This window comes from Penaeus japonicus, unplaced genomic scaffold, assembly GCF_977035675.1.
Source record: "Penaeus japonicus unplaced genomic scaffold, GWHDUDI00000001_assembly GWHDUDI00000005, whole genome shotgun sequence".
NCBI lineage: Eukaryota > Metazoa > Arthropoda > Malacostraca > Decapoda > Penaeidae > Penaeus > Penaeus japonicus.
Window position 1 is genome coordinate 16,059,596 of NW_028234407.1, and position 15,000 is coordinate 16,074,595.

General features: G+C 34.2%; 1 protein-coding gene across 1 annotated transcript; it reads left to right on the forward strand.

The window, feature by feature from the left end:
- Positions 1 to 5,951: 5,951 nt before the first annotated feature.
- On the forward strand, positions 5,952 to 14,772 carry LOC122259293 (marginal zone B- and B1-cell-specific protein). The gene is made up of 6 exons (XM_043025953.2): positions 5,952 to 6,101; positions 7,424 to 7,572; positions 10,466 to 10,575; positions 10,912 to 11,019; positions 11,409 to 11,510; positions 11,773 to 14,772. Exons 2-6 carry the CDS (start codon positions 7,432 to 7,434, stop codon positions 11,885 to 11,887), a joined length of 576 nt encoding a protein of 191 aa, XP_042881887.1. The 5' UTR covers positions 5,952 to 6,101; positions 7,424 to 7,431; the 3' UTR covers positions 11,888 to 14,772.
- The last annotated feature ends 228 nt before the right edge of the window (positions 14,773 to 15,000 follow it).

A 15,000-nucleotide genomic window follows, 5' to 3' on the forward strand; every position in this document is an offset into this window, starting at 1 on the left:
TGCTTCTTATGTGATTAGAGTTTTTACTACTATTTTTTGTAGTAACTTCGTGGAGTTTCTTGGATGAGTCATATGGGTAGTTTTGTAGATCTAATAATTAAAAGTATGTACGATATCTTTCACAAGGAGCATTAACAGTTATCCCTATGAAGTCTATTCCTTATATTGCCATCCCTATTGCTACTATAACCACCTATACTTTTTCGGCTTTGAAGTCAAAGGCCAACTATGCCCACACTTTCATTTAATACTGAATTTAAAACAATATTACATTACACTCCGTACTATTTTCGGGCATATGTCGCTTTCTTATAGGACTATCGGAGAATCGGGAATGACTGGTAACACCTCACCCATGCAACTCACAGCTCATTTGTGGTTGCCATTTTCTCCAACGTGACTTAGGTAACATTACGTAGAAAGATTTGTCATTAGGGCCCATACTTCCTAAAGTTGCAGAAACTAATGGTATGAAAGTTCCGTGATCTATTGCTGCTGCCAAATATGGCATCATAGAAAGATGCCAGCATGAAACTAAATTAGGACTTCGAATCTGGCTCAATTGAAACAATTTTCACAGACATGTATCTTTGTTTATCAGAATCACCTTGGCCCTTTTTTATAGATGTTTCCATGCATATATATATATATATATATATATATATATATATATATATATATATATATATATATATAGCATTAAGAATATGACTAATGGGTACTCAGTGGGAAGACTTCGCCGGGTCACCACAAGTCATCCCAACTACCGTTGTTAATCACTGAATTTATATTTCGAGACTTCTTGAAAACCAGGTCAGGTAGTCTAGTCTGTCAGCCCAAGGAATATCCCATTTTTACGAGGATCAAAGTATGATGTAGACGCATTTAAGGGAAGAAGTCAGGAGGAATATGACTCCTTTTCCCCAAAGAGGAAGGTTGAACCTTGAAAATAAACCAACTCACTAGACATCTGGACAATAAGAACCATACATGGAATAGGGCGAAGGACACCACGGAGTCCTTCCTAGAATCAAATAAACTCCTTCTCATTCATGAGAGGGACTTGGCTCCCTTTCTTCAGCTTTGCGATGAAGTGGAGAAGGTAATCAGGGTCATCATGCCGGCAGTGATCCAGACCATTGCAGCGCTGAAGGAAGTGGGGTGAGCCCCTCGGCGCTAGCTCCCACACCAACTCTGCAGCAAAAAGGCAGAACGCATTAACTCCAAAATCCATGTTTTGAGAAAATCGATGTTAAAGGTTTGGCTGCATGTACATTTACTCCTATCATTGTGATCGATATACAAAACTGACCATACTTTTATTGACATTCAGACACCATGATGATTGTATCAAATTCGTCTTTAAATGACGATTCCAGATACCAAATTCATAAAAATCGCATTTTTGGAGTTAATGCGTTCTGCCTTTTCACTGCAAAACTACCCTCCCCTTTCCAACACAGGCTGAGACCACGCAGGCAGAACCAGAACCTCAACTAAGGAGCCAAAAATAAGGGTTAATACAATTAACTGTCTCTTCCAAACAGACCCAAAGTAAAACCTTCAAAGAGCCCATCTTGTCGGGAAGAAGATCGTGAGGAGTCCAGTGATGTCACAGCCAGTAAGGATTTCACCTCTAGGCTAGCAGACTCTGGCATGTCTGTGTTACCATGGGAGGGGCATCTGGCATCAATGCCGGAATGACAAATAATCGATTCAGAGTAATAAGATACGACCCAGCCTAAAGTATAATGGAACATAAATGACTTATCACTGGGAAATGACATTCTCCTCGTTTTTGTGCAATTTAGAACAGAGACATTACCATGCTCCAGGGGCTCTTAACAAGAACGCAGACCACTTTTCAGAGTATCACCCTGCTGTGTTCCGAAATAATAATAACTAGAAGTTAGGTTAAGGCGATGATCCCCTGTTCCTTGATAGTCATCCCTTTTTATTGAGATCCATCTGGTTGGGGGGGGGGTGTCAAACTGTACAATTCGTATAGTAGGCCAGGTTGTAGGAACTTAAATCCAGTCTGCACCAATGCATCAAAGAACCTTGTGATAATTTGTGGAGAATTCAATTATCTCCACTCCATCTTGTTGCCTTCCCGGAGAGCGTATGCAGCTGGATATCAAGTCATGAGTCATGTCCCGAGATCGCTCTTCTCAGCAACAATAAGGCAATACATGTCAGAGGTAACATTCTAGAGTTCAACTTTGTCACTGCAGCTCCGATAGAAAAAAGAATGAGATAGTCTGTTGATGGAACTGACATTAGCGATCACAATAGGATTGTCATTATTCTCTTGGATGCTGATTTGGCTCTCATGCCACAACATAATTCTAGGTAGGTGGATAAGCTTTTCAATACATTAGTCTAGGGTCATGGAGGCAAGGAGTCTCCCAAAACTGACGATGTGGATGTATTTGTGGTCAGCCTAGTCAATGCCGTAAACCAGGTAGCCTAAAAAAAAACATACCCTAAGCTGTCTATACTCCAAGCGAGATAAAGGTTAACCACAAAGGCACAACCTTTTTGAGAATCAAACTTTCCTGAAGGAGGTCAAGGATAACCAGGAAACTGCCAAGAGGGTTTGACAGAAAAAAGTGGCTGGAGTGGTGTGAGTTCCACCAGACTTCCCTTGCTGTAAAGGTCGATTCACACACATCAGTGACGTATCAGTGCCGTGTCCGCTCAGTGTCAGTGATATCCGTGTTGTTTCCGTGACGTCTATGCACACACATCCGTGGTGATGCCGTACAGCGTGAAATTATAAAGTGAAGAAGAGAAAGTGGGTACATGAAGCTTGGCAGAAAAGAGACATATATAATATATATATATATATATATATATATATATATATATATATATATACATATATAATATATACATATATATGTATATGTATATACATATATATGTATATATATATATATATATATATAATATATATATGTGTGTGTGTGTGTGTGTGTGTATATATATATATATACATATATGTATATATATATATGTATATATATATATGTGTGTGTGTATGTATATATATATATATATATATATATATATATATATATATGTATGTATATATATATACATATATAGTATATATACACACACACACACACACACAATATATATATATATATATATATATATATATAATATATGTATATATATGTATATATATATATTCATTTTGTGTGTATGTATATATATATATATACGCACCAGTTCAATCAGAAGTCCGTCATCCATTTTCTTGAACGTTCAGAACACCCGTCCGGCGTCCGTGAAAATCCAAAAAATATCGGTGGCGACGATATTCACCTTCACGGCACGGAGACGGAACGGAGACGGAACGGCCACTGAGAGTAAAACACTGTACTGCGCCGGACGTGTGTGAATGCTTCGCTTGGATTCGAAGCAACGATATTTTTTTTCACTGATACTGAAGCACTGAGCGGACACGGCACTGATACGTCACTGATGTGTGTGAATCGACCTTAAAGCTGTGCCATACAATCCACAGTTGTTTAGTCCAACAATCACAGGTAGTCCGACTGGCTCTTGAGTTCTCTACGAGACCAGGTAGCTTAGGTCTACCAGCAGAGATGAGGGCAGACTGCCATCATTATTAAAGGCAAGGCAACTGAATCCCCGGCCTGCAATTCAGTATGTGCCCGCAGCTTCCCGCCAAGAGATTTCCCGAGGCGCGAGGCAGCGCTGAACCGCTCAGACCGATTCAAAGGGGTGACAAATGTTGTTGTTTTTTATAATGCTAGGAAAATTGTGTATCTACAAATACAACTAGAATATCTTTATACATACGCAGCTTCATAACAAGTATATATGGCGAAACTTCATGACGTCTTCTGCCGTGGAAATATTCCGATGACATATGTCGTCCGTCGTGAATACCACGAGGATCCTAAAACAGGATTACTCTTGAGGTATCCATATAGGACTGATTTTTTTTTTTTTTTTCAAAGTTGACAAGAGTAACTAAGGTTGATACCAAAAAATAACCAGTAACCTGAAAATGAGAGGAGAAAAATGCAAATTAGTGTTTTTACACTAAATGTTTATTAGGTTTATCTGTGGTACACCATGAAATATAAATTACTAATTAACTTGGGGTATCCACATTTTCTTTATGGATTTCTTTATTGTATAACTCAAATCCCCTTTTCTGACATTTTATTTCACCTATATACACAACATAAAACCAGAGTGCACATTATATATGTACCGTTTCTATATTTACGTGTTCCCTATGGGTTGCATTTGATGGTAATCGTGTTTTTTTCGTCATAAATGTCAAAATGCAACGAAAAGGTACACAGGACGCACATGTACACACAATAAAATGTTCAGCAAAGTCATTTTATGTCCGCCCGCAACCAAAGGGACAGATGGTGGGGAGGAGATATCCATTTTTTGGTTATCTGTCATATTACTACTTGTTCCATCAATTTAGTCATTGGCGATATATTTTTTTCGTTCTATTGAAATTAACGAGATAACTGCTGACAAGCACGAGAGGGGCTCTGAATAACTTGTTGGGTACTTTCACATTCGAGCTCCAGCAATCTACTACGAATCGAGATAAGACTTCGAAACTGTAAGATGACTCATTAATTGTGTAGACATATTTTGGTAACGGAAACTCATTTCCGGGGTCCTTAGAATAGATGCAATTAAAATCAAGATAATAATTAGTTATATTCTGAAGCCTTAGATATGCCTGGATCTGGAACTGGCCATGTGCTTCCTATGGGGATTGGATGTATTCATCATTTTCGTGTAAATACCGAGGAGGTACGGCGTAGAGCCCCGTGATTTTACTGCCTCGGTGTTCACGGTGTGTTTGTGCTTTCTCTGGAGCCGATGAGGGGTTGTTCACGTTATAGTAAGATACCACAAAAGGATGAATACCTGCCCCACCACTCCTCCATACACCTTAAATATATAAGTGTATTCTATTATTCCACCTTTCAAAAACTTTTTCTTTTCTTTTCTTTTTAGGAACTGCCTTAATATATCCGGTAACAAAACTGTTGATTCTATTAACTCTCTTATCTCATTATACATACCTTGCTTGCATGTATTCTCTATATGTTACTCTTCTTTTTTTAATTCAGTAACCCACTGACCGCTATCTCGCGACCCTTACTTTGAAGAACCCTTCACTTGGTCCGAGTGTGATGGGACAATCTTTTGACTTACAAATACTAATGTTATTATCATTGCTATTATCACTGTGCTCTTCAAGGACCTGTCATCCTTTCCTGATGGCCCACATTTGTCCTTAGCTTCGAAGAGTGTAACTACCATGTGAGATTACAATATTATAAGCAATAACACTGTATCCTTGGTTCATAGCACCTTAGGTCTAGCACTCCTCAACCAAGAAAATATGACCAACGTCTAGCAGTCGAAACATGTCTCTAGTGTCATATGAAAGGTATTTCAATATGTTACAAGGACTTACATACACATGAGCATTAGTGGCATGCCTTTGTAAGTGATTTGATGTCACTGATCTTGTTTTCGTACCTCACCACCTGAGAACTTCAGCATTTCTTTTGGCTATTTACTTCTTTAATAAAGAAGTCCATAATTAAAAGAATTGCTCAAATATATCTTACAGGTCCACTTCACGCCCAATAATATGGTCTGTGTACTGTGCGTGTAAGAAATACTCAAATCTTTCTTGCAGGCCCACTTCACGCCCGATTTTAATTTGGAATGTGTTTGTATAAATATTTTATGTAAATGTTAATTGCATGTTTTTTTTTTTTTATCTTTGAAATAGAAACGTCTTCTTGAAAAGAAAGGCTGACGGATTGAAAAATAGATAAAGAGAGAAAGAAGTAAAATATACGAATAAAAATTTAAAAAATAGACTATTAAGAAGATGAATTGGATACCCTGATAGTAAAGATCAATTTAGGCTATAGTGCTACATTCAATGGAAAGAAAATGAGATTCTAGGAAATAGTGATCCCTTAAAGAATATGAAACCCAGGGAATAACCACAATCGTCAAGAGAGTAAACAAAAGGACTAACCAAAATAAATCATCCTTAGAAGGTAATTTACCTATCAAGTTTAAAAGGATTAAACGTCTTAGTCGGTACTGTTTGGAAGCATATTTATTCTTCTCCTTGCCTTCTTTCTTTTTCCGTCAAACGCTAGGAAATAGTTTTGATCAAGTCTAAGAACCATAAAAAATACATGTCCGAAACAGTCTCCTAAGTTTATAATTTTTGTATTTTAAATGGACAGCAACATTAACCCACATATACGAAGGAATTGTATGACAATAATTTTTTCTCAGACAAAATTTTGTACAATTCTAGAATAGGTCCGCACCATAAAATCCATGGAAGCTGATATCAACCGATTCCTTGTGATATCTGATGCTAATGAAACCCAAATTTGAAAGTGTTCTATCAATTTTGATTACATCATGCATGCATGTTTGACATCATGTGATATTATCTCACTAATTAATCATCTCTTCCATGGGTGCAGATTAATAGCATTTTCAGATGCTCATTATGTAGTAGATATCTTAAGGAATCCATTGATACCACTTTTGATGGGTTTTATGACATTCACATATTTTAGAAATTTATCCAAAATTAATATTTTCTGCTGTATATAGCTATGATAAGAATAATTTCTGTGTTTATTTTTGCCACAAACCTTTAGCTATTGCATTAGAAAATCCCTGGGTACGGGTAGCTACAAATCACATAAAACATGGTATATTTCTATGTTCTGTTATAAAATGAAAATGCAACAGATGTAGTTCTTCAATTCTTTACTCAACTGTGTGGTGTACCATGTGCATAGCAACTGCAATTACCTCCTCACCCATCACCCATGGCAATATACTGCTGATATTGCCTTGACAGAGTAATCTTTAGGGATAATTTTTCATCTACAAAATTCTAACCCAACAACCTAACTAACCTTACCAAGTATCAAGGTTAGCCCTAGCCACAGGTGGATAGGGCTAATTTATGGATGATATTTGAATAAGCTGCATTGATGAATACAAGAAATGTGCCTTAATTTCACTATATTTTTATATACTCTAAAATAAAAGTGTAAAGGTCGTGTTTTCCTTACAATCTACTCCTCTGCATGACGTACCATGTGTACAAAGACAGTGGTTATGCCTTAGCCATGACTCAAGCACATGCACACACATGCACATGTACACACACACACACACACACACACACACACACACACACACACACACACACACACACACACACACACACACACACACACACACACACACACACACACACACACACACACACACACACACACATGTATATATACATATACCTGGTATAATGGTACATATTCAAACTAATTCATGGTCTATGTTTCAGATCCCAAAATGAAGACTTTGGGAATAATTTGGATGTTTATTATCCTGTATGCATCTGCTGCTGGGGATGTAGACTTTATTGATACGGATGGTGTTAATGATCCGGAAGCAGCCTTGAAGTGTGATGCCTGTAAGACTGTGGCATATAAGGTAAGAGTTACATAGTTTATGATAGTATTTATGATATACCCTCTGCTTTTCTATCTGTTTTCTTAGCCATCTTCCCCATCTCCCTTAGCCCATTAGAAATAGGGTATAGATTTACCGTAAGACATGTTTTTTTTTCAGTTATATAATAAAATGAAGATGTAGCGTAGAATGCCGGTACATATCAGTTCATTATGTTCTTTACAGTATTATTTTTGTGCATTGACAAAAGCACTTTTTTTTATATTGACATGTAAACAACAACAAAAATACCGACAAAAAACCATAGAGATGCAAGTGACCTATACAAATGGCTGTGACTACTGCTGTATATGGTCTTCCCATTCAGCATTTTGGTGTGTTGTCACCCTTGATGGGATCTCTGTGATTATTAAACTTACCTTATATTGGTTAGTTTTATGGTATTTATAGTAATTATAACAATAAAGACAAATTATACCCCTTTCTTTGCCATACAAGGCAGATTCTTTTTTCTTTTCTTTTTTTTCATTTAATTATAATTGTCTAATAATTGGGTAATGAGACATATGCATATGCTTTTTATACCAGAATTATATAAAAATGGTATTGATGAAATTAATATTTTTGCATTAATTTTACATTTTGAAAATTAATCTTATATCGTATTCAGACAAACTGCAATGAGAAGAAAACATTTCAAGTGTTTTGATTTATAATGTCAGCAGTTTCAAAGAATGATATTGAGAAACAAATATGAAAAGTCGATAAACTTTACATCCTCTAAATGCAGAGTATCACAAAATAATGCAAAAAGGAGTGCAAATTAATTATTTCTATCATCTAAAAGAAAAATTTTAATGATCATTGTTGTCCCACTGATGTTTTTCAGGCCAAAAATAATTTTCTTTGCTATCATGTGATCAGAAAATATCTCCAGTTCTGGATGACATCCTGAGACATAAAGAATATATTTCTTAGTTCTGGGCAGGGCAATTGTGATGTGCTGGAACGTTATCAATAGAATGCTAGACTCTTCTTAGATATAATTATTTTTCATAATTTCTTAGTCTCTGTTACTCTAGTTTAGGTGTTTAAATGTCATAAAATGTGATATAACATTTTAAAGAATAATGTCAAAGAAAACTACATACCATTGATGACGTCATGATAATTTCTGCTTCTGATCGGTGGAATATAAAGATACCGCACTAAAATAATGCTTCCACTTTCTATTGGTATTATCACATAGAAGGGAATGATATGGGCAAAGTTCAATAAAATAACACAAGAAATACATTACTGTAACATGTTTTTTGACTAAAATATCTCCTCTATACATGGCAATATTTTTACATGCCTTTACATTGTAGATGCAACCATGCAAACCATAAGAATAGGGTGGGTGAAAAATGCTCTGAGATGTTCAGCGTGACCTCAAGTGTTGCACACTAAGAATCTTCCCGAAGGAAACGGGAGTAGGAGAAAGTATGCCCCATTGTGAATGAGTTAAAAGTGATGTGTAAGAATTTTTTGAAAGGGATTTAACCAATGAAAGTTAATGAGCCTAAAAGTATGAATTTTCATGTTTGTTTTGAAATACGCTTTTACTTGATTTATATATTGTGAACTGTTGAGTTTATGTAATAAGTTTTTTTTTTATGAATTAAAACAATTAAAAATGTATTTCAAGGTCTTGTTTTTCTCCATAGGTTTTATCTGAAAAATGTCTTATGAGTTTTCCTGCGATTATTCAGTTTAATTACATTATGGATATTTGGTAACTTTGGCCAAGAAAAATCTCCCCTATGTTTGATAAGCTCTCCCTCCTCCCTAGAATTTAGATTTACACCATAAAAAAAGAAAATTATGAAGTTTGATATCACTGCCCAAAAAAAATTATTTTGTACTCATGTAATATATTTAAAGTGTTGAGTTTAATTAAAGATTGAGTTTATAAGATTTTACTTCAAACTCTTTTTTCTTTTATGTATCTTTAGGTCTGTTTCTTATCTACTTTCTTTTTTGATAGATAATAGGCTTTCTTGCAAATTATGAGGGAAATCACATATCTTTTACTTGAGAAAATTTGATATAGATTTATTGGTGTGGTTGGTAACATATCAGCTTCTATTGTATCATCAGAATTACCATTAAAAGGGGAGGGCACTGTCATCCCCTCAGTCTATCTCTGTCCAAAAAGAGGCAACCACAAGGCACTTTTTTTTCTTTTCCTTTCAATTTATAGTGAACCCAATAAGAAAAGATAAACAAAACTTCCAGGGGCCAAGAATAAACATGTAAAAACATTGAATTTACTCCTAAAAAATAAAATCATAGAAAAACATTACCCTTAACCTCTCTACTCAATTTCTCTATCTCCCTCTTCTCTCTCCTATCTCTCTCCCTTTTATTCCATTCCCCACCTCCTCCCATCTCTCTCTCCCTCTCTCTCCCTCTCTCTCCCTCTCTCTCTCCCTCTCTCTCTCTCTCTCTCTCTCTCTCTCCCTCTCTCTCTCTCTCCTCTCCCTCTCCCCTCCCTTCTCTCTCCTCTCTCTCTCTCCTCTCTCTCTCTCTCTCTCTCTCTCTCTCTCTCTCTCTCTCTCTCTCTCTCTCTCTCTCTCTCTCTCTCTCTCTCTCTCTCTCTCTCTCTCTCTCTCTCTCTCTCTCTCTCTCTCTCTCTCTCTCTCTCTCTCTCTCTCTCTCTCTCTCTCTCTCTCTCTCTCTCTCTCTCTCTCTCTATCTATCTATCTCTCTCTCTATCTCTCTATCTATCTATCTATCTATCTATCTATCTATCTATCTATCTCTATATCTACCTCCTTCCCCCTTCCCTTTCAGCCTTCTTTCCCTCCATTCATTGTCTCGCAGCAAGAAGAATGTATGCTCTCTTTTAATTTTGTTTACCTTTTTACAGTTTGCAGAGAGTTTTTCTAAAGCCCAAGGTGACTTGACGCGGGCAATTGCTCTTAAGGATGATGAAATTGTTGAGGCTGCAGAAGGGACTTGTGATGACCTTTGGCAAGGGTAGGATAGTTTATTTTTAGATGTTTAGCAAAAAGAATGTTTCCTGGAAATTCAGATCATTGGTATGTATGTGTTATAGCTTGTATATATGTGCATATATATATATTATCTCTCTGCATATAAATGTGCATGTCCATATATATACACTTATGTATATGTGTTTCTGTGTGCAAATTTAGTGTTAGTTACTGGAGTAAACTGTTTGTTAGACATGAATAAAAAGATAAGTTGAATGATAAAAGTGAAATGTAATTTTAAGTCAGATTCTCAAATACATTCTCAAAACATAAATTTGAAAGAGTTGAAGAAATCAAGTTTACAATTTTTCTTTTCCAGATATGGGAGTATAAAAGTGAATGATGAAGAGCGATTGACAGGTCCTGGAACAAATTTTGATACCTATCAAGATGAAGCAGAGGAGGATGAGGGCCTTTGGTCAAGAAGGTACCTTGTTTAATTATTTATTTATTTAAGAAATGCTTATGGGTTATGCTTTCCTCTTTGAAGGACAGTGAATATTGTGCTTCGCTAAATTGCAGTTTTGTGATTTAATGTAAAGATCTATTTCTAAGTATTTTTGAATTTTAAGAATCCACTTTTTTTTTATTAAGATGTATTGCATGAAAGGACTGTTACTCTTATTATTGTTATTATTAGTTTTAGCTTAAGTGCATTTTCTCATGTTTAGATAAGTAAAAGGAATACATCCATAAACTACTAGGTAATGATATTGCTATTGTATAGTAATGAATTAAGAAAATGTTTATCCAGTAATAAAAGTATCATGAAGTGATATTTCTTTGTTATGAAGACTTTTCATCTTATCTTTTCAGACTTCAGGATTTGTGTGATGAGTTGTTAGCAGAAGTTTCAGAGGAAAAAGTGTTATACAATCTCTGGGCAAGTGATAATTCTCTTGAAGATTATTTGTGCAGGCAAGTGCAGTATTGGCAATATATTTTGATTTTTATATGGTAGTATTATACCTGTTTATCATGCACTAATATACCTAATTGTAAATATATCAAAGTATCTAATTGTAGTTATAAACATAAGTAGGTAGTTACATGCATGAATTATATCATTGTGATACTAATAATGTATAGTCACCTGAATATTGGAGAATGTACAACCACACTCTGTGTTCACTGCTATCTCTTCAAGTTATTTGATATTTATTTTTTATTCTGTACACAGAGGTGATGGATTATTTGGAGCCTGTTCATCAGATTTCTGGGGATCCTGGCCAGGCGAAGACTATGAAGACTACGATGATGGTGATGACTTTGAATACATGCATGATGAGTTTTGATTTTTTTCACCAAACTAGCATAAGGAGATTTATCTTAATTTTTTATAGTTAAGCATTTCATATGTAGATTTTTATAGTAGCAGACTGTAAACTATTTTCTGAGTGATTTTTATGTGACAGATGTCAACATAGTGATTTTCTGGTCAGGATGTGTATATTTGCCCATTCATTAATTTTGAGAATGAAACCTGTCTGTCTCAGGATTTTAATAGATAAAAAAAAAAAAATCCTTTCTTTGAAGTTATTGGACAGTGACAAGAAAACTTAATTGGAAAGTCTTCTGGTTTATTGTTTTTATTGACATGTTATGGAAGGAAGACCATTAAAAAATTAGTAGCTTGCAAAATATCCTCAGTTTATATCCATATAACTTACATATTTTTGAGGGAACACAGATAGATGATAAGCTCACCCAGGTGTTAATAGCCTCACAAAGATGCTACTTGGATATTTTTTGCAATGTGTTTGAGGTCATACAGCTCAACATATTTTTTTATACTTTAGGCAGAGAAATAGGATATATTTCATTGAAGTATACCAGCAGTAGTTTGCAAGTGTAGGTATTGAATTATGTTTATAGATAAGTCAATAAATATTGTGTTTAGGACTCTATCCTTGAAAGATATTACCTTTTCACTTATTTCATGGAAAGTTATGACTTTGTCAATAGAGTGAATAGCAAAATTTAATGAATGAGTTATTTTTATCATTTAAGATAACTTCTGTGTATCATACATTGGATTGGACCTTTGCTTTAGGATTTCAGTTTTCATTACTGTTTACAGATGTTACCTAACTTCAAATTTTGAGTATACTGCATTCCAAGATAACACCTACATAATTTAGGGACCAAAAACAGCAATAGGTGACGACAAGTACGGAAACCTTAAAGCACAAGACTTTTATATCAGTTAGAATGTTCATTCTATGATAATTGGTAGTAAAATGAGGAAAACAATACTTGACCAGTTTGAATTTTGAATAGGAGAACCAGTTTAGATTCTGTTGGAATTCTCTAATGTTTTAAATATTGCTGGATATATAATTTATATATTTATTTAACCATCACTTTTAACTTTTTTTTTTGTTGATTGATTTATGTAATTTTATTGCTTAGTGAACCATAAATATAAATCACTAACTAGGCTGTGGAGAAGGTTTGTAAGAAATAACTACCAAAGCTTTTATCAGTCAAATGTTGTAAGTTATGTAATGAATATGTATTGGGCACACCTTTATCAAGTGTTTCTTTGTTAACTATACCCCTAGAGATGATAGTTTTCAGTAATAAATCTATCTGATGTTCTGTTTACATAACTAAACAGTCTAACCATGCAAGAGATTTGTATGGAATACTAAATAGAATTTTAAAAGTTTGGGTGATATATTGATGAAATAATGCATTTTACAAAATGCTGTTTACTGGCAATCATGTGTACTTATTACCAGGTGTATTTTGCGATAGTTTATTGACCTTGTTTAATCTATAATCAAATAATTCTCAGTCATCTAGTTTTATTTTACAGGTTGACATTGCTTGTGCGAGACTTCGTTTTAATCAGCATGTGACAATATGTTTATTGATCTCACAACACACTACAGCTAAATCACCTAATATGCGGTGTAATAGAATGTAGCATTATTCAAAAGAAAGGATCCTGACAGCTATAGTTCCAATTGACATTCTTATTTGTTGGTTGAACATCTCTTCAGTAAATATTCTTTCTTAAGGAAAATTGTATAAATCATGCATGTGAATACATTTCCAGACTGATCTGTATTGTTGAATACAACTTTTTATTCTACTTTGAAAGGTTAAAGTGCACAGATATTTCCAACTGCAAGAATAAGGCTTTATAATTTTCCTTTTTTTGTGCAATAAACCCCTCATAAAATAATTCTTTTGTTTGAAAGTGCAGACTTCATTATGATGATAAACCAGTAATGCTAAATCTTGATGTCAGAGGCAGATTAGGTGCTTTATCAAATGTTAAAGTGGATCAGAAATTTCATTTTCGTTTAAGTGTTTGATGAGGTATCTTGTCTTTGCTTAAACTACCATCATTTATTATTATTTTAGCTGTGTTTCATTTCAATTTAATGTATCATCACCGTATTTGTTTTTGTGTTTATGATCAAGTTCATAATACATATAAATCATTTCCATACAGTTAAATTCAAAATGTCTTTTGTGACTCTTATTTCCATCTGCCTTGTAAGAATCTTTTTATTTTATTTTATTTTATTATTATTTTTTCATTTGTATATCTTGTTTGTTTGTTGCCGCCAATCATGGGCAAAAAATCACTGTACAGTATGCAGATTTCTTTTTATTCAAAGAAAATGTGTCTTAAATGCAAAAAAAATACAGTTGGCAGTCAATATTCATTTTCAAATCTGTTTTGCAACTTAAGTATGAACCTAGATCAAAGACCATTGATATTATGAGGAGCAGCTTTACAAGTTATGAAATGAAGATATTTCATCTGGAGTACCAATGCAAAATATGTCATATTATTTGTATTATATGAGTGTTATTGCATTAATATTTAATATTTTATATATGGTCAGTATTGTTATATAGTATTTTTGATATTTCCTTTCTTAAGTTAATTTCATTCACTGATATATGTCACCCCCAACTCAAGCCTTTTTCATTCAAATCTGAAAGGAATCATTTAATTTTAAAATAGTTGCTGATCTATGATGTATGATTAGGTTGATATAATGCAAGTATGACAGAAATGTTGATATTCTGTGTTCCATACAAATGTAGAATTAGTCACAAGCCCAAACTAAAGCATTTCCTTTTATGTTTTTTTTTTCTAATTTCTTTTTTATAGAAATGTGTTGTAGTTTATAATTAGTACATTAATATATATATATATTGTGTTTTTTTAGTTTCCCTAAAGACTGCTAAGTATATTATAAAGAAATGTAAATAATGAGAGATAAGAAAGCATTGTTTTGTTAGTTTTTGATTCTGAAATATTGATTTATCAAACTATGAGAGATATTCTTAGCAGTCCTTCTAGAGCACTTCTTTTTTTATTAAGCAAATGTTTGTGAGGGACAGGGATGATAGATAAAGTATTCAACATTCTAGATATTTC

Excerpts from the sequence above, each read along its gene's own strand:
- LOC122259293 (XM_043025953.2), top strand. The coding sequence starts at position 7,432 with ATGAAGACTTTGGGAATAATTTGGATGTTTATTATCCTGTATGCATCT. Across the intron at positions 7,573-10,465 it reads GTAAGACTGTGGCATATAAG|TTTGCAGAGAGTTTTTCTAA; the intron begins GTAAGAGTTACA and ends ACCTTTTTACAG. Across the intron at positions 10,576-10,911 it reads TGTGATGACCTTTGGCAAGG|ATATGGGAGTATAAAAGTGA; the intron begins GTAGGATAGTTT and ends TTTCTTTTCCAG.